Source organism: Lissotriton helveticus, chromosome 10 (assembly GCF_964261635.1).
Source record: "Lissotriton helveticus chromosome 10, aLisHel1.1, whole genome shotgun sequence".
Classification (NCBI taxonomy): domain Eukaryota; kingdom Metazoa; phylum Chordata; class Amphibia; order Caudata; family Salamandridae; genus Lissotriton; species Lissotriton helveticus.
In genome coordinates this window covers 275,582,918-275,605,748 of record NC_136071.1, presented here as the reverse complement: position 1 = coordinate 275,605,748, position 22,831 = coordinate 275,582,918, and the positions used below count along the sequence as shown (strand labels likewise).

General features: G+C 42.4%; 1 protein-coding gene across 1 annotated transcript in view; it reads left to right on the top strand.

The window, feature by feature from the left end:
• Positions 1-22,831, top strand: part of OBSCN (obscurin, cytoskeletal calmodulin and titin-interacting RhoGEF) — a 2,124,484-nt gene that overhangs the window by 752,605 nt on the left and 1,349,048 nt on the right. The window contains exons 65-67 of the mRNA XM_078665296.1: positions 14,501-14,767; positions 19,288-19,554; positions 22,211-22,480. Coding sequence (XP_078521422.1) covers positions 14,501-14,767; positions 19,288-19,554; positions 22,211-22,480 — 804 coding nt within the window. The remainder of the gene's footprint in view (positions 1-14,500; positions 14,768-19,287; positions 19,555-22,210; positions 22,481-22,831) is intronic.

Here is a 22,831-nt window from a genome sequence, read left to right as displayed (position 1 = left end):
TCGAGTTGCACTTTTCCTTCTAAAATTGCTACCTGACCCCTTAATATGTTTCTCATTAGCCTCGTTTCTTTGGGCCTGTATGAGAAAAAGGAAAGGGGGGCTGTTAGTAAGTACGGGCTGACCGTGCATTAATCTGTTTTGTATGCTATAGGAGGGCTCTTAAAAGTTTGAGGCTTTATTGGCTTCATTTTTTATCTTTACTTTTAGACGACATACAAAAGATTTTATGACTTTGAATTTTATTATACATTATTTTGTGCTTTTATGATCTCTTTAAATTGATCAAATAAAGAAGAACTGAACTGGACTAGAAAAATCAAAAACCTGAGACCACTGACTTGTCAAAAGCATTTCTTTGTTTTTTTTAAAAGTGGCACCCATGAGCCCTTCTAATCAAACAGAACCACTAAATAAGGGAAGGCGCTTACCATAGTAATTTCAGCTTCGGCCAGATTATAAGCTCTCCTCCCCTGAACCACTAGCCACCTTCAATACATGCCGCTTTTTAAAATTGGTGCATAGATCCATAAAGGAAACAAAGTCATTTAACAGCTTTTTGAGGTCGACTACGGTCCTAACAAGTTCGACCGCATCGTCTGCATACAAAAGAACCGGAATGTTATAAATACCTACACTAGGAATATCTGGGCTGGCTGCACAAAGAGTCTCTCTGAGCTTGTTTATTTAAAGGATAAATACAACAGGAGCCAAGGTACAGTCCTGACTGACTCCAAGCTGAGCTTTAAAAGTATCTGTGGTCTTACCATTTTGATCATATCTAACACTGGCCTACAGATCAAAATGGAGGTCAAACAAAAAGTGCACTGTCTCTTTGTCTAGGCCTGTTTTTTCCAGAATTGGCCAAAGTTTGTTCCTGTTTACCATATCGAAGGCCGAAGATAAGTCCATGAATGCCATATATAATCAACCTTGTTTAGCAGTAGTATATTTATCAATAACCAACTGTAAATAAGACATTGGTGCAAAGTATTTCTGCCTGCTCTAAAACCACACTGTAGGTCATTCAGAACCTGATTTCCTCCCATCCATACTGATAGCTTTGAAAGAATGACTAGTCCCATAATCTTGACTGTCGAATCTATTAAAGTTATAGGACGATAACAACACAGATCGTTTCTCACTTCTTTCTTAAATATTGGCACAGTTATTGATTTGGCCCATGATTGAGGGATGCCATCCTTGACAGTGGTCAAATGTCTAGCCCATCTATCCGAATCGGTTTAAACAAAAATCTGCCGGAACCCTATCCGGACTCGGCGCTTTTTTATTGGACATACATTCAATGGCTGCCTTAACTTTTGGTACCTGAAAACTAAATTGCATGGGCCTGCCGGTGGATACTAATTATGCCACGACTCATTGGCCATATAAAGCCCATAAATGTAATGTAATGTAAATGTAATTTATAAAGCACAGCTCATGCCAGGGGGCGTCTTGGCAATATAGAGTTCAGACTAAGGCAGTGACAGTGTCTAAAACGGTTAAGTGAGTGTGTTAGGTCCCTTCTAATCCTATGTGAAGAGCCAGGTTTTTAGGGATTTTCTAAAACTAAGTAGGGAGGGGGCGGTTTTCAGAGTCAGTGGCAGACTGTTCCAGAGCATCGCAGGAGTCCTGATAAAACTCTTAACCCCCGCTCCCAAGTGGCCTTCCTAAATGGGGAACCATCATTTTGCTGGCAGCGCTTTTCTGGTACATACCATTTAAGTTTCCTCTTAAAATGGTCTGGCCCGAGGCCGTGCTGGGATTTAGGCACGTCTTTAATCGTCTGCGAGGGACCAACATTGAATGGGACTCTAGTGAGGGTGTCATAATTGAAATATACCCCGAGAGGGAACTTTTATCAAAAATAATTTTCCCCACAGTCTGCCTTCCATAGTGCCACATAGAATTTGAATTTTGGCAGGCAATTGTTGAAATTTTGGACTGGTGTAATTAATTGATGCAAATACAACAGTGTTTTATCTTTGTTTTTGACTTTCTAATATGTTTTTGTAAAATGTTTTTCATATAATTTTGAGTCGCACAATATACTGAATGAAATGTGTATTCCTCCTATGCATCAAGAGTGATGAATAGTTGTTTAAAATGAAGTTGAATCAATACAAATATGAAAGTAAAGTACAATGGTTTTTTGCGTTGTATTTCGAATCTGCAGTATTAAGTAGCAGTACTGAAATTGGTGGCCAGGTAACTTGTTTTGAAAAAATGGATTTAAATGCCAGGCAGAGGGCTTTGAACTTACATCATTGTCTAACTGGCAACCAATGCAGTTTCCTGATTGCATCTCTCACCGATTCATATTTCGGAATTTTGAAAATGAAACGGGCAGCAGCTATTCACAAGATCTGTAGTCTATTCAAAAGACCTGTTGCAAGAGTAAGGTATAGACTATTGCAGTAGTCAATCCTTGTGAGGACCATAGCCATGTTTACTGTTTTTAGAAGTTCGGGAGGCAGTAATGTTTTGAATGTTTTTTTTTATAAGGAGAAAGAGGAAGATGTAATTTTATTTACTTGGTCCTTGAATTTCAGTTCGCTGTCTACCAAGAATCCCACGTTCATTACTTTAGTTGAAGGTGTAGGTAGTGAGTCCAACTCCGGAGGCCACCAGTCCGGTGTCCAAAGAGAGGGTTTATTGCCGAAAATGATGAACTCTGTTTTTGAGGCATTCAATTTCAGGCAGTTGCAATCCATCCAGTTGCTCACCTTACTCCTGCATAAGCTGAAAGCCTCACCTGTTTTTTTTTCACCGTTTGCTAGTGACAGCACAATTTGGGTGTTGTCCGCGTAAGACGCTAAGGTAAAACCAGAGTCTTTGATCATTGACGCAAGTGGCGTAACATAAAGGTTTAATAAAGTTGGGCTGAATGTCGATCCCTGGGGGACTCCTCAGGGCAAGGAAAACTCACTGGAGACAAATTTCTCCATTGTCACATTCTGTTGTCTATTTGCCATAAATTATTTTAGGAGATCCAACGGTGTGCCCCCAATTCCCAGGCCTCGCATACAGTCAGCCAGGACCTCATGACTGACCGTATCAAAGGCAGCGGAGAGATCCAGCGAGATCAGCGCTGCTCCCCCCCCCCCCCCCCTGTCAAGAGCTTCTCGTATATCTTCAGTCGCGAAAACTAGGGCAGACTATGTGCTATGATTTTTTTTCTAAAACTATGTTGGGTGTCGTCCAGCAAAGAGTTTTCCTCTATATATTCTGAGTTCTGTTGATTCATAATTTTCTCTGCCAACTTGGCAGCAAAAGGGAGTCTTGAAATAGGGTGATAGTTGTTGGGGTCCATGGTGTTCAAATGATCTGTTTTTTAAGAGCGGGAGTATTGAGGCTAGATTCCACTGGGAGGGGAGATCCCTCCGGCAAAAATTTTATAAAAAATTTGTCCCAGGTATTGTGCCACTTGAGCAGTTATCATGTGCATTATACTGGGAGGGCAGGGGTCCTGCGGTGCACCAGATTTAATTAGAGTAGATAGCTCTGTGAGTTGTTCCATTGAAGGGGTCTTAAAAGTGGAGAAACTAATTGTACCCAGTGGGTCACCTGGAGCATGCCCAGTGGGTCACCTGGAGCATGCTCATCCCGGTGATTTGCTGCTTTTTTTTTGCTGTGAAATTATTGTAAATATTAACAACTTTCTCTTGAAAAAAAAACTGCCAGCGTGTCACAAAAGTCTCGATTTATGACTGTATGACTTGGGCTTGTTGGTGTTACGAGCTTTTTTATTACTGAGAAAAGGTTTTTGATTGCATCACAGGCTAATTGTATATGTACCTAGTAGTATGCGGTATTTGCTGCTAGGATAACCTCTTTGTGCTTTGCTAATTTAGTTTTATAGCTATTTTTTCCTCCACCTCATAATTTGTTTTCAATTTTTGTTCTTGTCTACAACAATCTTGCCTTCATTGTACCAGTACCATAAATGCCCTTAAAGTGCTTGAACCAAGCTTCAAGGGAAATATGACACAACAGGCTATCATTACTAACATTGGCAGCCCCAACAAAATTGGGGTCATTTACAATTTCCCAAAAACTGGCACTATTCTTTAAGACATCTGCCTGAAGAAGTGGATCCCAAGTATCTTGCTGAAATGTCCTTTTCCTTAAAGTAACCACTGATTTATGCTTGTTCCTGCACAATGCCACCTCTTTGTTATCAAAAGTATTTTTTTCAAAGCTAGCACAAGATTATGATAAGCTTGTGAACAAGCATGATCAAATCATATGGAGGCGGCTGCTGGGACCACATGTTTTATGCTTACTCGACGAGAAGTACCACCTAATAAATTCCCAAATATTCTGGAAGGCAAGCAAAATTCCTTCCGTCATTGAGGAATCTTCCAAACAAGTAGAAATATCAAGTTCACAAGTTGAGTCTAAGTTGGACAGAAGATTTGAGGGAACCACACCTCAGACCATTTTAATCGTTGCCCCTGATCTTCAGGCCTAAGGTCCTTCTCGCTTTACCCTTGCCAAATCTCATATTCTTCACCAAGTCATGAGTCAGAGCCAGGCACACAGGATTCTGGTCACTAAACTGGCTCCACAATGCCCCATACTGTATGACAAAATTAACTAAATCAGTAGAAAGTAAAATGAAGTAAACAATGGAGTTGTGACCTCACCCCACAAATGTGGGAACAGCAGTATCTGTAGAGGTCCCAAGCCCAGTGTGATTTAGGAGATGTAAATTGCTCTCGGCCATAATATTACAGAAGAACTCCTAAGGACCTGTTTGCTCAAAATGAGGATTCCATTCAGTATTCAGCCCCTCCCCACTCCAACAAACCTCTGTACATGTGGAGAAGCGTGGCTCAATGGTTAGAGCGGCAGAACCTGATGCAGAGGTCTGGCCCGGGACCAGGGTTCAATTCCCGCCTCGGCGGCTCTTGGACTCAATTTCCCCGGACCTGATAATTCTCGCCTCTGTGCCTAGTCTAATCATGGGTCCCACTCTGTGACTCTGGGCAATAGCTTGCTTAATCTCCACAATGGCCCCAGCAGCGCTTGGATGCCTGGCTTCACCTTGGGGGTGCCCAGGAGTGGACATTTCACAGGAAAGCCAGGATGGGTTCCACAGCGGTATGAATACAGCGCTACAAGACCTCTGGGTAGAAGTGCGCCATATAAATACAAACACATTTACATTTACATTTACATTTACATAGATGGGCATTAAAATTGCCCAACACAATAAATCTGTGTGGGACACACCGTTTCTCTAAATACTTCACCAAAATCGAAATGAGAGCATTCAGGTGCTTGTTCTCAATATCCCAAGTGTAAGAGTTCTAAAGATTTATAACTAACAGTGTTAAAGTAGATGTAAACATCAGAGTAACTGCAAGAAGAAACTGAGGACCTGTGAAAACCCGGACCGTATTGCATGGAATGTCCAGAGATATCAAAGAGATAAGACCACCCCTGGCTCTCACTCTAGATGGTGGTAAAGCTGGTTGAAAAAAAAAACACTACCCATCTAAGTTAAAGGTTGTGTCCGTTACCCAGGTCTCTTGGAGCCCTAATATATGAAACTCCTTAAACAAATCCCAGCCATTAAATACCTAGTTGTCTATTAGCTAGACCTGCCACATGCCAGCTGGCAACAATAATATGGAAGTCCTTCGCGGGAAAACAAATAGGGGTGACACGGGTGCAACTGTATCACCTAAGCCCTGCATATAGACAACAGGGGAGAGATCACATCCAAGTAAGTCATTACAGTCCAAAGAGCAAAGTGGGCTAAATCTATTCTGCTACAGAACGAGGTCACCCGCTTGATGAATCAAAGGATTTCCAAATACCCTATCTCGTGCCCCAAAAGGATAACAGAAGCCCAATGGGACAACATGAATGTCAGACAGAGTGGATCTGCAGTGAGCTGTTAGATGGAGAAACTGATTTGCCCAATAGGGTTAATCAAAGTTGATAATGACACAGTCACCCTCCCGACTATCATCCCTTGGACACGCCCAGTCACATCTTCTGACCATAATAATATGCCTTCCAAAGTGTTCACTTAGCCTTCGTTGAACATTGGACCAGTAAGTGGCTTTATTAAACAATCCAGGTCCAGATTCCTTTGTACCGTCATTAAAAGGGGGCACTCTCGTCATAATTACCACCACTGGATTAGATTCCTGCGGTAAATGTGGCTTGCAACTGGAAGTCGCTCAGCTGTTGGATAGATCATGAGGTCTCCGGGACATGGCACTACCCTTTATATTATTACTAGTGCTGGTTCTAACTATGGACATATTATGGTTGGCCTGCAGTGACATCGTGGCAGGCATTGAAGGACACGATGGATCAATAGCATATAGCAGGGAGGAGAAGTACGTTTGGCTGACCAGCTGCCTCTCTGTGCCCCTCAGAGCCTGTAATAGGAGGGGAACTATTGTAACTCTCAACAAAAAGCTTACTAAGTTTGGTCTCAATTAAATAAATTTTGTTGGAGAAATTACTGCCCCATTAACATGTAATCTTGGGGCATATGTACAAGCCCCTATCGCCACCACAACGTCACTTTTATTGACATTGTGGTGGTGATAGGGGCTTAACGCTGCCCTGTAAATAAGGGCCCCATTCACGCTATGCTTAGCATGTAAGGGGTGGGCAGTGGGTGTTGCAGTGGGCGTTCCACCGCAACTTCGATTGATTTTGACGCTGCTCCCTATGTACAAGGGCAGCGTACATAGGAGGGAGTGCCACATTTAAGACCAGTTAAAACCTGGTCTTAAGTTGGCAAAACGAGGAGAAATGCATGATTTCTCCTTGTTTTTGCTTTTTCCATGTGTGCTGCCTCGTGCATGAAGGTGCCCTTTTCCTGTACGTAAACAATCTTTAAAAAAAGCCATTTTGTGACTTTTACATGTTGCTGTATTAAGCAGCACACATGAAAGTGACAAAATGGCATTTCAGGATTGTTTATGTGCAGGAAGGGACACCTTCCTACACATAAACAATCTTACCTTGCACGCAGACACCTTCGCACTATGGTGCAAGGGTGCCTGCGTTGTCACTACACTGCTAAATGTAGTGCCATCGCAGGGAAAAACGCAAGGCTGCACCATATCATTGTAAGTATGGTGCTGCCTTACGTTTCAGAAGTGGCGGAGTGAGGCGTTAAGCCATGACGGCTACCGCCTCCCTCCACCACTTCTATTGTACATATCTTTTCCATAAAATTAGACAACAAAGTTACCCCCTCTGATGGAGTCAATACCTCCACCACAGTAGTCTGAGACCATCTATCTTTGAGCTGTGTTTCCATAACCTTTAAAGACCATTTTGCCCCAACACAATTATTATTCACAACCATATCCCTCTTTTTTTTTTCTTTGCTGGTTTGATAGAGTCAAATGTAAATACACTCTGATCACAGTGTACAACTGCTGTTATAATCCGAGCGGGGCAACCAACCTGAGTGGACCCACTCACACTCTCACTGGTGCGACTGCCACCAACAGTACCCAATGAAAGTAAAATAGGCATGTCACTGTTTAAGCTGAGTTCATTTTCAGCAGATAACAATTTGTCGTTGAGGGACTACAGTAGAAGTTAGGTAAGAAATGATAAAGAGGCAGTTATGTCCTCCTCATGAGGACCAGCCCCTATTGGGCAGAGAGATTTGCTTTTGCCCATGGCTGATTGCAGGACCCTTGAATTATGTGCACTATTGCACTGCCCCTGTGACTGCCCCCTAAAAACGGCACTAGCTGAATAATGCAGGATCTTCAGAGAAAGATAAAAATGTAATATAGCCACGAGCAACAGAAACAACTGTGTGCTAAAAACCCATTCAAAACTCACCCAAAAAATAAAACCAAGGGTGGTGTCCCACTGGCCCTGGCCCTTTCTGGGTCTGACAGGCGCAAGACGGGCTGCCCTGGGCCTGGGCTTTGCCCGGGCATGGCACGTGTGCATCCTGCGACACGGGAGGCCGGAGCATGCTATTAGTGCTTGGATGGTGCGGCTCGCTTCCTCCTCTCCGATCGTTGCTGCGCCTCCTGGCACTGTGTATTGCGGGCAGTGTAGTCCTGTTCAGGTCTCCAGGGCAGATGGCCATGACTGAGTAATAAGCCTCTAGACTTACGGCTGCCTCAGTGGTAAAGCTTCCACCAGTGACTGTTATCAAAGGAAAGTAATATTTTCTTTAGGCATTTTCAGCTTTATTTTGTAACCATAACTTCACTCTAACTGTGGTTTTTAGGTCTCGCCTACGCAGTGCGCATGCTCTGCATAGGCAAAAATACCTTTTCCGATCGCTTTGGCTTTTTAGCCAAAAACGTGCACGTGTTCCATTGCCATCAATGGCAACGCGTGCACGTGAGACGATCTACTTGCGGGAGCACGCGCAGCCAGATGGCAGCAATTATCACTCCCGCAAGTGCAGGCCCCCCTCCTCCCCTCTGCTGCCGCGCCTCCTCTTGCTGCCGCGCAAGCTTGTTTGTTTTTAAGGCGGTGTGTTTGCTTGTTGGTAGATGCATTTGCCAATATCTAAATGCCTCCTTTATTTAAAGATTTCTGCAATGGTAGCTAGCTTTATCTCATGCAAGACTAAATATGTCAGAGACAGGCAGATTGTTACTTTGTTCTGATTGTCAACAAATCATTGTGATCAGAAATTTATATCATGCTTATTTTTTGGAATATGAGTATTATGATGATTAACATTCCCTATTATGCTTTCAAAAGTCTCTAAAGATATGGATAAGATGATACCAGGATGACTCAGTGAGCTCAAGAGTTTGGATCCCGGCTTCCTTTAATCTTTCTGAAGTCAATAAATGTTATTTATGTGCTTGGAACTACCGGGGTCCACCATAAAGCACTGTATAAAAAACGAGTTATTATTAGGAAAGCGAAGCTAGGGTTAGCATGCCTCATACTGGAATTTGCTTCCACAATTTGCTTCCGGCTCCTCTTATCATTTACGCCCCGAATAATTGTGACAAATGTCAGTTTTTGTGTGATTCATAAGACATAAAAAGACCGAATTTCTTGTGCATTTCTTCAAATTACTCGGCGCACGAGTCAAACAGTGTTCTCCAAGTAATTTGTGCCCTGCCCACTGCAATCCCGCTAACACTTATGTTTGTAAGTGGGCTGCAAATGCTGCTTATGGTCATAAGTCAGCACAAACATGGGCAGATAATGGCAATTTGAGAGGTACTAAAACTCGCGTCAGCTGAAACTGTAAGATACATATTCTTAAAAGGTCAAAGCTGTTCGGAAAGCAGCAGCGGCGGTAGCCTGGCCTTTAGCTAATAAGTACGCCCATAGCTGAATTACATGTGTATGCTCTGTTGTTCAAGCTAGGGGGGTCACTGGCTTAGAAACCTTGGGCAATGAAAAACACAAATGTTTCCGGCACAGCACTCTGACGATTTTTGCAGGAACTGCATCTCTTGAAGGAGAAAATGCCGCCTAATGAAGCGAGGGAGGAGATGGGCCTAATGGAATATTTGTCACTGTAAACATATGGAAAGTGCATTGAGGACAACAGCAATTTGCTGACGCCTTCCTACACATACATACCTCTGTGCATATTGTTTAGCTCTCCTTAAATGTCACTGATTTCAATTTCGCGCTATGGCATTTGACCCGTCAGCTTGATCAAAAACTGCAACTTAAAGGTGATCAGGAAAAACGCCCAGAAAACACAATAGTAATTTATCACAAATCACTGGTCTACTGCACTCAGAGTGAATGCACATTGTTTTTAAGAGTTGCATTTGTATCCTCAATTTTTAGGTCTGGCCTAGAGACAGCTTTAGCTAGATAGCCTCATGTTGTTCCCAAAATTCATAATATGACTACATACATATGGACATACATCAGAAGTACTTTTGTGCCTTCATTTTTCTTGCGCATATGTATATCACTAACCACCTGAACAAGCATTGGCATAGCCAATAGGTCTCACCTTTGGGTCTTTATAAGTGTTTAGTTATCCAGCACAATATCCTTGGTGCAACAACATCAACTGTTGCATGGATAAACACTTATAAGTTCCCAAAGGCGAGACCTATTGGCTATGCTATGGCAATGCTTGTTTTTACCTAACATCAGTTACTTTTTTCTGTCCCTGTGACTGGAAGCCAAAGTTTGCTCTCCATTGGAATTCTTCTGTCACAAACATTTTGTGCCATATCAACAGGGACCGTATCGCTGCCAGAAGTGTCATGAATTAAGAGATACAAAACTCCAGAAGCCCATTTTGGCCCTAACTGGCATATCAGTATGAATCTAAGACCAGCAGGAAATGCTGTTTCCTGCAGGCTAAAGCCATCATGGAGTAAAAAAGGAAACAATTTAATGTACAGTGCTGTGTCAGTTGTCCGGATCTTCACCGCTCCATGTTTTGGGCCAGTTTCCAGTCACAATCTCCCCTACAGGTAAAACCTCTGAACAGAATCCGTCAAAGGGGAAGCCCACCCACAAACAGCATAAAGCACTGCAAGAGGGATTCATTTTCTGGCTCTTGGCATCTTGCTTGTTTGTGCGGTAAATCTCTGCGTGGGCTGCGCCGTTCACAGACAATGGCTTTGGTGTTATCTTTAAACTCTATGTCGCACTTGGAAGATAGGTGCTCGGTCCAGGACAGCGTAGCTCATTCACTAGATTTGGATTCTCTGGCCTGCCAGTTCTGCCAGCAATGTGGGAAATGTAAGGGGTTTGTCCCAGATCCAGCTTATCAACCGTCTCTGCTCTCCCAGCAAGTTCAGCAGCCAAATCCGTGTTTTTGTACACCTGCAGAGGGAGAGCAGGGTGGCACCAAGGGTCGCAATGGACACCAGGATTAATCTTTTTCCTCCGCCTTCCCAGCTCCTTCTACCAAGCCTCTTTAGCTTACTCTCTAGAGACCACCTGCATCCTGAAAGAAGGTAGCTGTTGTCTGTCTTTTGGTATGCTGGCATTGGCAATCAATCTTGGTGGACAGTTGAGACCCTCAGATCATCAAGCCTGGATTCACCCTCCTATTTCAAGAGTTTCCTCCCCTAATTTTTTCTGTACCCACTGCATATTTGGCAGAACATGCCTGTATTCTCCAGCAGGAGGTTCTCGTCCTCCTGAAGAGGGGAGCAATAGAGCTCATTCTGAACTGTGCTGTGGTACAGTGTATTACTCTTGTTATTTGTAGGTCCCCAAGAAGGACTTGGGTCTGTGTACCATTCTAGGCCTTCATTTCATGAATATATTTCTTTGCACAGAGAAATTCAGTATGTTGTCCCTCATGGCCTGGTGTTAAGAAACTGGGTGGTGTTGCTCGATCGGCAGCATGTAAACGTTCACATACCAATCTTGCAGTCTCACAGAGAGTTCCTGTTATTTGTAGTGGGTTCTGCTTACTGCAAGTTATGGGTCTTACTGTTTGGCATTATACTGGCACTTCTATTTTATAAAGGTTATGTTGGTGGTTGCAGCATATCTTTGCAGGGCGGGGGTACATGTGGAGGCAGACCATTTTCGGAGTACCTACTTCCTCACCCCATCAACTTTGGCTTTTTTGCCAACTGTCCAAAGCCTGTACATCTAGCCCATACAGAGCCTGTTCCTCATTGAGTCATAGTTGAAAATGGTTGCCCTCAATGCCTTTTAACCTCCTCAGCTTACCTGGAATATCTAGTATATAGCCAAATCAGGGTCACTGCATTTGGCCTTTATGGACCTCACTTCGGACCTTTGACTTGGTCAATAGGTCGAAGTTGTGGTTGATCCTGCTGGATATGTGCATGGTAAACAACGTTTACCACGAAACTTTTTCCCCGCAGGGAATCACAACGCGGTTGTTACAATGACACCGTTGTGATTCCACATACCCTTATTCCACAAGTCGGAACAACGACTTGCAGGGGGGGAAGGGGGAGGGAGGGGACAGGGGGAGAGAGCTGTTGGATTTAAAATCCAACTCCTTCCCCACTGTCTGCACAGATTGGAGTTGGAATACTAAATTATAATATTCCAACATCCAGCGCACCCCCTCCGAAAGTCGTTGTTCCGACTTGCGTAGTAATGGTATGCGGAATCACAACGCGGTCGTTGTAAGGACCGTGTTGGGATTCCCTGTGGGGAAATAGACGGCGGAATAATGACGTACATTGTATGTGCATTGATCCAAGTCTGATTCACCTCATGGCAGACTTGCACAGGAACCTTTCTGCAAGTGTAAGGGTAAATCAAGAAGGCAAATGCACAAGGCACTTTAACAGTAGTGGAGGTGTCCGACAGGGATGCCTTTTAGCACCACTACTATTCACCTTATATATTAATAATTTAGATACGTCTTTTGAAATGGGGAGTAAGAACATCCAGCGAATAGAAGACATCGGGGTTCCTGTGCTCCTTGACGCGGATGATGCAGTCTTATTGCCCTGAACATCCTTAGGACTTCAGAGGCTATTGGACTCATTTGGGGCCTACATGAAATCATTGGATCTTGTAGTTAATATAGCAAAATCTCAAACAATGTCCATGGGCAAAAAAACTAAAAATGTAAATCTTTTTATTGTGAAAGCGTTGAGCTGACCAGGGTTTCCTCCTTTACCTATTTGGAGGTCTTATTTGATGAGAAGGGAACATGGGCCCCCCAACAGTTAGTCAAAAAAAATCTGATGGCGTGATCAACTGCTGCTCTTCATACATGTGCACAACGGTTGGGGGCCAGACCAATCAAAGCGATGCTTAATATTTATAGGTCCAAATACATGGCTATCGCCTTGTATGGCTCAGCTCTATGGGGTTACAAGATCGGAGAGGGGGTCCAGATAGTTGAAAACAAATTTGTACGCTCCCTCCTGTCTGTTCCTCAGTCTACCTCAACGTTTATAATACATCAAGAGGTTGGGGCGAATTATGTGACAGACTTGTCAAGGTTAGCCCCGGTAATCTCTTGGTTAAGGTTATGGCTTAATCCTGAACTAACCGTTAATCTTCAGATTATTAGGGACTGTGTGGCCCTGGAGAACGCTAAAAGCATCTCATGGCTATATTATGTAATGAATATTTTAAGAGAATTAGGGCGCCCAGATTTATTTATTTTTCCTGATTAAATAAGAAAAGAAGATGTAACAAAGGTCAGAATACAATTCTTGAAACTAAGGGCGGCTGAGTGGGAAGAGACAGAGCTAACAAAATCTACAGTAAAAACCTATTTCTTGCTAAAAACCACAACTATGATTGAACCATATTTTAAAATTGTCAGGAAGCACTATCATTGCCAGCTTTTAACGAGGTTTCGTTTTAATTTAATCCATACCCTTTTAGGTAATTCGCAAGGCTGGAGTAGGGTATGTGATTTAGGTCCTTGTACATTTGATAATTTCTCAACGCAAGATACTATGCATTTTATAATGCTTTGTGAACATTATAGTGCTATTCGAAGGAGATTTTTAGTACCAATTTTAAGGGGTAAAGGTTTTATACAGGTCAAACCTGCTCTACTTTATCGACTTTATCTACAGTTGCTGAATGACCCAAGGGAGATATTTTATATTGCAAGTTTTTTAGATGCAGCCGTTCGACTCAGGAAAAAGATTTTTAGAACATTAAACCCCTAATGAGTGACTTTTAGGTTAACTGCAATCATTGTATTTATACTGTTAAAATTAAGTTGTATTGGTAGCCTGAATTTTTACATGATTTAATGAAATTTGATTTTATACTATTATGTACTTTTTAAGTTGCCCATATGAGTTGAGTATTCGGATTTTAAATATTTTATGGTATTGCTTATTGTGAAATATGTGTTGTACTTTTATGGTTTTTAGTAACCAAATAAAGTGGTTTGGCTGACTAACTGACTATTTAGTATATGATCCCGATGTTCCGGAGGAGGACGTTTATCCTCCAATCCTGGTGGGTGTGGCATTGGCGGCATACAGCACTCTACCAAATCAGTGTGTTCTTTTCAGTGGTCATATTCTGTTTCTTAGTATGCCAAATAAGGATTTTCACACACTCTACATGCACCACCAGAAAGATCACTTATCATTTAGCTTTTTGTCACTTTTCTGATATTGCTCCATCAGTAATTACTGCTGTTGAATAATGTATAGATTTTCAAAGATTCTCATGTTAATTTTTATGAGAATTCTATTGAGTTTCTCAATGTTATTGCCATACATTTTTAAAATATAAAAGTCTTATTTTTGTAGCCATCACTTTCATGCAGCCAATTTTCCATTTATTTGAAAGATTCCAACTCTGCCAATTTTCAAAAGACAATGAGGATTATGCATGTTCACCTTTTAAGAAATATTAATTTTATGGAGCATAAAAAGAGATTTAAAGATTTAGGCCTAAATAAAAAATATTTATTTTTCAAATATTTTATTCCCCCAGGTCCCCTCCACCATGAAACAAAAACTCATTTAATTTCTGTACAGAATTTGAATAGGCTGTTGCGGCACCCAGTGCTCCATGATAATTTACAATAACCTCATCTGTTTGTCCTGTTTTGTAATTTTTGTAGCTCCGCCTGTGCTATTTAAACGCTGGCTACGTAATGAAGAGGTTCTAGAGGGAGTTACAATTACGCTGACCTGTGAGCTGACTAAAGCCAATGCCCCAGTGGAGTGGCGAAAAGGAGAGGTGGCCCTTCAGCCAAGTAACAAGTATGCTATTAGCCAGGATGGCACTGTTGTTGAGCTGACCATCTATAATGCAAATTTACAAGATACTGGAGAATACACGTGCGATTCTGGGGACCAGCAAACAACCTCTGCTGTGAAAGTAAAGGGTAACACTTTTTAATATGAATATACATTTTGGCACGAGTGCATGAGGAATTTAAATTGTGATCTCATTTTGTTTACTGATTTTATTGTACTTTCTAAAGCTGCATAGGATATTATTAAAAGTTTGGAAGCTCAGTATTCCAGAAGCTAAATGTTTTTCTTCACCTCCTTTTTGCGGAGACAGATGTGAAAAGCAATGAAATCACTGCTGCTTTTAGAAGGGGAAAACATTTTCTGAATTTCTACACTTTTTCACCCTACATAACCTTTCCACACCTTGTACTTCAGACTCCTTTGACTTCTATTTCAACCACTGTTTGTTTCTGAAATCCTTGAGGTGGGACACACATCTACAAGTAGTCATGCTTTCAATAAAAAGCACAGCTCCTATTCAAGGTAGTCTTTTAAAATAGACTGACTTTTTTCTAGCACCCCTGGAGACATGTTGGAGAAGATATTTCAGGAAAGAGCTTTCCCTAAAATCTCCGAACCATAAACTAATAAGGAACAAAACCACCCTAATCCATACAATCATCCTAAATTATAGATGGAGCTCAATTTACCAGCCTTAACTAGGATAATTGAGAAGCTAGAATAATTCAATTAAAAAGCTGAAAAGTAGGCTTGCAATCTCCTTGATTTGCGGTTTTCCTGTTTTACACCTTTCCATAATAACAGCTGTATTTTAGTGTGTGTACTCGAGGTCGTCCAGCAAACTACTTTTGTTGGCTTAGAGACTGCATTTCTGGTACTTCTCTGTCCACTTCTGTATACACTGTCACCCACAATCTTGTTCTGATAAGCCTGGAATGTTGGCCTTTGTCCATCCTTTGTTGAAGTACCAGATTCAGGCAGTTTGATACAGGGACTTTCTGCTGCTGTAATTACATCTTTGGCGGTTGGAGTGATAACCTTTATCTCTTGTGCCCTGTATCACCTAATTGAGTACATAGATTAGACACCATCAAAGCCTGACATACTCATATTGACCGTACTTAGATATATTTTAGTTCCAATTGGATATTAAAGTAGCTGTCTCATTAGCCAAACTTGTTGTTCCCCACTCTCTTTGGAGTCGGGGAAGTAGCATTTTTCAACACTTTACCCTACACTGGCTCTGCCAGCAGAAACCTTTGACCAAAGGCCCATTGGAGATTAGGCCATGGGTTGAAGTACTTCAGATTGTATGCCCTATTTAGGGCAGACATTCTTATGTTTTTCTTTTTGGAGCCTGGTCAGCAGAGTTTTAGTGCCTTCACCACAGCTCCCACAAACAAGCATTGAAAATACAATAGGTCTTGCCTTTGATTAAGTTAAAGCCATTTGCTTTGCTAATGGTATTGTATAGCAAAGCAAATGGCTTTAACTTAATGTAGTGCGAGACCTATCGCATTTTTAATGCTTGTTTTTAAGTCCTATTAGGTTGATGCAACTGGCCTAGTCTGGAGATAATAGTTTGTCATAGATTGAGGTATTCCATAGAACTTGGGATTGTAAACCGTACTACATATAACAAACAAATATGTAACAATTTAGAACATTTGCTTATCATTTAGCTACAATCCATTAGGAACCCTGAAGTTGGTATTAAACCTTGCTATGCTGAAAGCAATATTTCTTACCCAGTGTGCTTTAAAATGCTTACTTGCCACCTATAGTCCAGAAGAATGACCCCCGTGTTTGTTATACGTTGTCCCACAACAGCAATGTGAGCCCACCAAAGGAAATTTTAACATGTATATAAAGATGTCTCTGCCCCCAATGCTTGACAACTCGTCAGCCTCCTCCCTCACCCCAACAACAAATACGTCTAATTCCTGCAACACATAAAAGTGAATTCTCCTGACGGAGAATGTGTTCAGTTGTACTTGCCCAACTGACATGCAACTGGGGATAATACTACTTTCGACGAAAGAAGAAATTGAGAATCAAAGTGAAACATTGCAGATTTGATCTTCGAAGCGAGTGTATATCTTGCACAGTCGCCCCAACCCCTCTTTCATCCCTTACTCTCATGACCAAACTCCCGCCCCTCTACCTCCTTTTGATTTGTCCCCGCCCACAACAGGAAAATACACTATTCAGACTTCCCGCTGTGGGCATATATTCCTTACTCACTCCCCATACCCCTTGACTACCCGTTCTCACTCACCACCAGCTCAAGGGGTTCAGCGCCACTCATGCCACGTATGGTCCCGCTGCGCCAGCAACGCTGCCCAAGCTCCTGCGGGGGCCCTGGGGGTGTCCCCGGGTTCGAGTCCGACAACAGCAGGAGTAGCCGCTTCCCTACCGGGGAGTCCGTGTCTGCCATGGCTTCCGAAGGGGAGGGGGGTGGGCACTGGACGACGGGTGCAAAACTCGAGCAAGAAACAGGGGTGGGGAGTTCACAAACACAGAAACCCTTGGGCTGAGCAGGCCCCTCTCAAACCACCCGACTCCAAACACTGCGACAGCTGTGACATAGCATCAAATGTAGTGTTTACAGTCCAACTTTGAGGACAAAGGAAAGTATTGCTAATGTGCTGTATATATATTTTTTGTAGTAGTTTTATGTAGCGGGAATTCGACCCGAAGGTATCAAAACGGTTTATATGAGCCACCATTATTTTAAACAAAGTCACACAAATTATTTTTAGGCACGAGAATATTAAGTGATTAGTCCAGGATCACAGGATGTGGCGCTGACGCCGATGTCATGTCCCCCAAGTCCAAAGTTGGCAGCTCTGCCTGAAACGTCACATCCTCTCCCAGATTCAGATGCATGCATTTTGGGAATGTGCCTTATGACCTTTGCTGCTTTACAGAACGCTGTATTGAGTAGTGCTCGCTCACCCCCAAAGTTGGAACTGTTTTGCTCGTCTACTGAAAGTCTCGATAAATATTAGACGCTCCATCAAGCAGCACCCCTCCCCACCTCCCTGACATCTTCTTTACTGCCGGAATCATGAGGGTCTTCAGATGGAGTGGCTCTGCCAGAGCAATGCCTTGTAGTGCAAGGCACTGCGGCTCGGGTGGGGACACTAAACTGACTATTTTTACAGTGGAATGTGCAAATAGCTGACTGCTTCATCTCCTCGATGGTGGCAAATGGCAATACTATTTTGTTTTTGTAATTAAGCTGGTTAAAACAAGTGTTTTAGCGCGGGGAAACTCCAACTGATGCCCGCGCAGCGATAAGTAACTGCACTAAGGTCGCAAATATTTGACCCGGTATAAATCTTTCGGGAACAACACGGTATTCTGGGCGCGTTAATCTGTCATCAGTAATGCAATCAACAACTAGGCTACAAGAACAGAGAAAGAATCTTCACCACGCGTCAAAACCCCAATACAAATAACAGACAAGCGCTCGATAGGCAGCCACGGTTTATTTTTGCATCCCGCTTTCACTTTAAAGTGAAAGCGAGATGCAAAAATAAACACGCGGTGGAGCTTGTCTTTATGGGGCCATGTGTTTGAAACACATGGCCCCATAAATATAAGAAACCTTCCACGGCAGAAGGAAGGCAGAGGAGCCCGTCCAAGTGGGCCGTCTGTAAAGGAGAAAAGTCCACGTCACTAAAAGCTCTTTCCCAATGGCTGGCCACCGCCGGCCAATGGAAAAGAGGGGCGTGGCTTAAAGCCCTTTACTGAAAGCCCTCTAAATCATTGAATCTCGCCAGCGAGACTGCGCATATGCGCAGCCCACGCCAGCCAAGACCTTAAAGGCTCTGGTGAAGACAGGGATCTCTCTGCCTTCCTGCCAGAGATCTCTAACTATGGTTTCTGGCCTTCTTCTAGGCCAGTGGAGTACATCCTTCCAGTGCCCTGGCCACCCCCTTACTCTAAATTAGCCCCTCAGAATGTTCAGTGGTGCAAACTAGTGCTGAACTGCTGGGTGGCATCTATTCTCCTAGCTGAATACAATACCTCGGAAATAATGGATATCAGCACTTGTGAGAATATTTAGTTTGAGACAAGCACAAGGTGCACTTCTTACCACAAAATGCTTGGCCCGTACATTACACAACAATATTTCTAAAAGCAACAGTCAGAGGCACTGTGAAAGTGAAGATGTTTAAGCCCTAAATCAATTGGCAGTCATTCCGAAGAGATTTTCATAATTATGTGCCAGAAACTTTGTTTCATGAGCTGTTCTCATCTCTTCATCAGGGCAGAAACAGTATAAAATATTGCTATGGAGAAACTGAGCTAACCACGTCCATACACTGCCAAGTGGAACAGGCATATGTCTCCCAACAAACACTTGGTTCTTTGGTGTTCGGGATTTAGTTGGCCTGCAAAAGATATGTGTACCACATTTATAGTGTTTCCCTTTATTATTATTATACAGTTAGTTACTCACTATTGGAAAGAAGGAGTACATCTTAAAGAAGTACCCAAAGAAATCTATTTGCTTCAGAACATGTCACTGTTGTTTGCTTACTTCTAAACATGATTGGTTTAAAAGAGGAATTAAACAGAGGGCAAGGGGTGGTTCAAACGTACTGTGAGATTGGTAAACTGTGCTTCTGCTTTCCAGCTCTGCCTGCGCTCTTCACACAAGAGCTGCAGAATACGGAGGCAGAGGAAGGTGGAACCGCCCAACTGGTGTGTGAGATTTCCAAGTCTGATGCTCGGGTGGAATGGAGGAAGGGGTCGCTGGTCCTGCAGCCAAGTGATAAGTATGAAATGAGGCAGACTGGCACCATTCTTGAACTTCTCATTCATGATCTGGAATTGGAAGATGGGGGACTCTACACCTGCACCACAGGAGACCAGCAAACAACAAGCTCCGTTTACGTTCAAGGTAAAAATTGGCTTATTCATAAAAATACGTGAATATGCTCACTAGTTTATTTTTGGGGAGGGACTAATCAATTAGTTGTCAAAAGTCAACGCGTTTTTCGTGGTGTGAAGCTTGACTAAAACATCCTCTTTGCAATATCATTCCTTATGGTGTGAACATACTAATTCAAAGTGTTCTGGGCTAAAGGCAAAGTAACCTGGTTGGAGCTAATGCCGTAGACTCATTTAGGATCTAATAATCATGTATTAAGTCTGATCTCTCCACTACATATGTTTAGTTATGTTAACACACCCACAAATGTATGACTAGCACATACTTTGCAACAAGTGCAAGTAGTTTAGATTTGTTACTGCGTTTCCAATTCAAGGGAAGAGATACAGAATTAGATATATTTTTCTTCTCAGTTTGTTAAAGAGCTAACTTTGGCAGGTAGAAAGTTTGTCTACAGGGAGCTGTTGCCCCACCTGTCTGCTGTTTATAATACAGTAAACTGTTGTGCACTTTTGTTTAATCCTTAATTACTCATTTTTGGAGAGAGATTGGTGAATAATCAACAGAAGATATTTCTGTTTTACTATTGTATCTTGTGATTGAATAGCAACACTGGCCGGTCATACCCTTTACGTAATAACCTTGAATAACTAGTGATATTGACCCATTAACCAATTATAGGTGGCGGAAAAATATTCAATTTCTAACTGTGAAAAGCTCTAAATGTGGAGCAGAGGGTGCATAGATATAAAGGTATGGGTTCAGATTTAATAAATCAGGACGTTTACCGTTTATGTATAATGGGGATAATGTGTTGTACTTAAAGGACCGTAAACAGCACCATGTCGCACAGTTGACTCACTCAAACTTTAAAACAACCACTATTTTGTAGATTACTGCACTCTTCAGTTATCCCTCTAAAAGAAAGTGTTTGATGCAAGAAAGTAGACAGAAAATTAAAACACCCCCATTTCGAACCAAAGCTCTTATGCCACCAATCAAACAAAACACGTCATCTCTACCCCCCAACCCCAGAAGAGTTCTCTTGTGTCTTTCATCCAAATATCTATCAATTCATCCTTTCAGTCATCGGGTGACATCTACCATTTCACCTTTACATTCTGTCATTCTTCCATACATCATTCAGTGTTTCACCATCCCGTCTGCCTGCCTATCCATATCTACACCTATCCCTCAATCTCCAAACCTATCTATTAAACCTATACATCATCCATCCATTCATCCATCCAACAACCCATCCACCCTTTCACCTATCCATCTCTCTATTCACCCATTCAGTCATATTTCCATCCTTTCAGTCATTCATCCATCCTTTCGCTCATTCATCCAACCATCTTGTTACTCCATCCATCCATTCTTTCACTCCATCCATCCATCCATCCATTCATCCGTCCAATTCCTCTACCCATTCACTCAGCCATCCATCTTTTGCTAATCCATTCACCCATCAATCTACTTACCAATCCATCCATTTACCCTTGCATTCATCCATCCATCCATCCATTCACTCATCTGTCTACCCCTTCACCCTCCCTTTCACTCACTCATCCATCCATTCTTTCACTTATACTTCCATCCACGCTTTCATTCAACTATCCACCCTCCCCGCACTCATCCATCCATCCTTTCACTCATCCCTGCATCCTTTCTCTCATCCATCCACCCTTTCACTCATCTATCCACCCATGTATCCACCCATCCACCCTCCCTTTCACTCATCTATCCTTTCTTTCACTCATGCATCCTTCCATCCATCCATCCATCCTTTCATTCATTGATTCATCTACCCATCCACATTTTTACTCACATCCATCCATCTACTTATTACTCACTCACCTTTGTCTGCCAAGTTGCAGACAGAAGAGGCCCATCAATAACGTCCCCATTGCTGTGGCTGCTAAAGTTGGGGCTTTCATGACACCCCAGCATCCATCCTTTTATCCATCCATCCATCTTTTCACTAATCCATCCTGTCTCACTTCCATCTAGACATCCTTTTGACCCTTTCATCCATCGATCTATCTACCCACCCTTTCACTCACCAGTCATACTTTCACTCACTCATGCATCCATACTTTTTCTCATCATCCATTCACCCTTTCACTCATCCACCCTTTCATCCATCCACCCACCCACCCTCCCTTACACTCATACATCCATTCTTTCTCTCATCCACCCACCCTTTCTCTCATTCATCCACCCTTTCATTCATCCATCCACCTTCTCTTTCACTCATCCATCCATTCTTTCATTTATCCATCCTTTCACTCACCCATTCATCCACTCTTTCACCCATGCACCCATCCATACTTTCACTCATTCATGTATCTACCCACCCACCCCTTCACTTTATTCATAAGCCTTTGTCTGCCGAGTTGAAGAGAGAAGAGGCCCATCAAGGTCTCCACCCCTGCTGTAGCTGCTAAAGCGGGTGATTCACAACGACCCAGGTTTGATGAAACAGAGTCGTGGTTATCTCTGCCTTTGTAATTTAGTTTGTTTTATTTTTCCATTACCTGGCGATGTTATTGAACTTAGGTTTATCAGAAATCAGTGGTAATTGTGCTTGAATAATTTTATACAGTGAAGATTAATGTATTTTTGTGTATGATTTCAGCGTCTGTTTTCTTGCTCTGTTATGCAGAACTTGTAGAGATAGTATCTGGTTTACAGAATGCAGATGTCTTTGAGGGGGAATCTGCCATGTTTACCTGCAAGCTATCACGCCAGGGCGTGCGGACAGTCCAGTGGTGGCTTGACGGGACTCCTCTGCAGAACAGCCCCTTGACCCAGATTTCTGTTCAAGATGGAAACAGCCATACCCTGACTTTAAATGATCTGGGTGCTAACGACTCGGGCATTGTCACCTTCAAGTCGGGGCCCGTCTCTTCTTCAGCTAAATTATTAATCAAAGGTATATTTAGGAGGAATCGGGTTACAATTAACATTGATGCTGAGATGTCTGAGTCTTTTACTAGTGCTCTACCTTCATTTTAAAATTCCGACTAGGCTTTTTAAAAAGATCTTTCTAATCATATAAGAAAGGTACAATGTTTATTGAGTGTCCATTCCAATAATAAAGACCATCAATGTCAGTAGCAAAAGTATAAATGTATATGGTACCCATAGCAATAGTAAACTCTCTATGGGCCGCCAAGAGAAGAAGGACTGCACACTATCAGCAGTAAAAAGACTATGTATTAACTAGCAGAATAGGCGTAAATAACAAGGACCCCCTGTTGTGTAACTGAATTTGTTATACAGG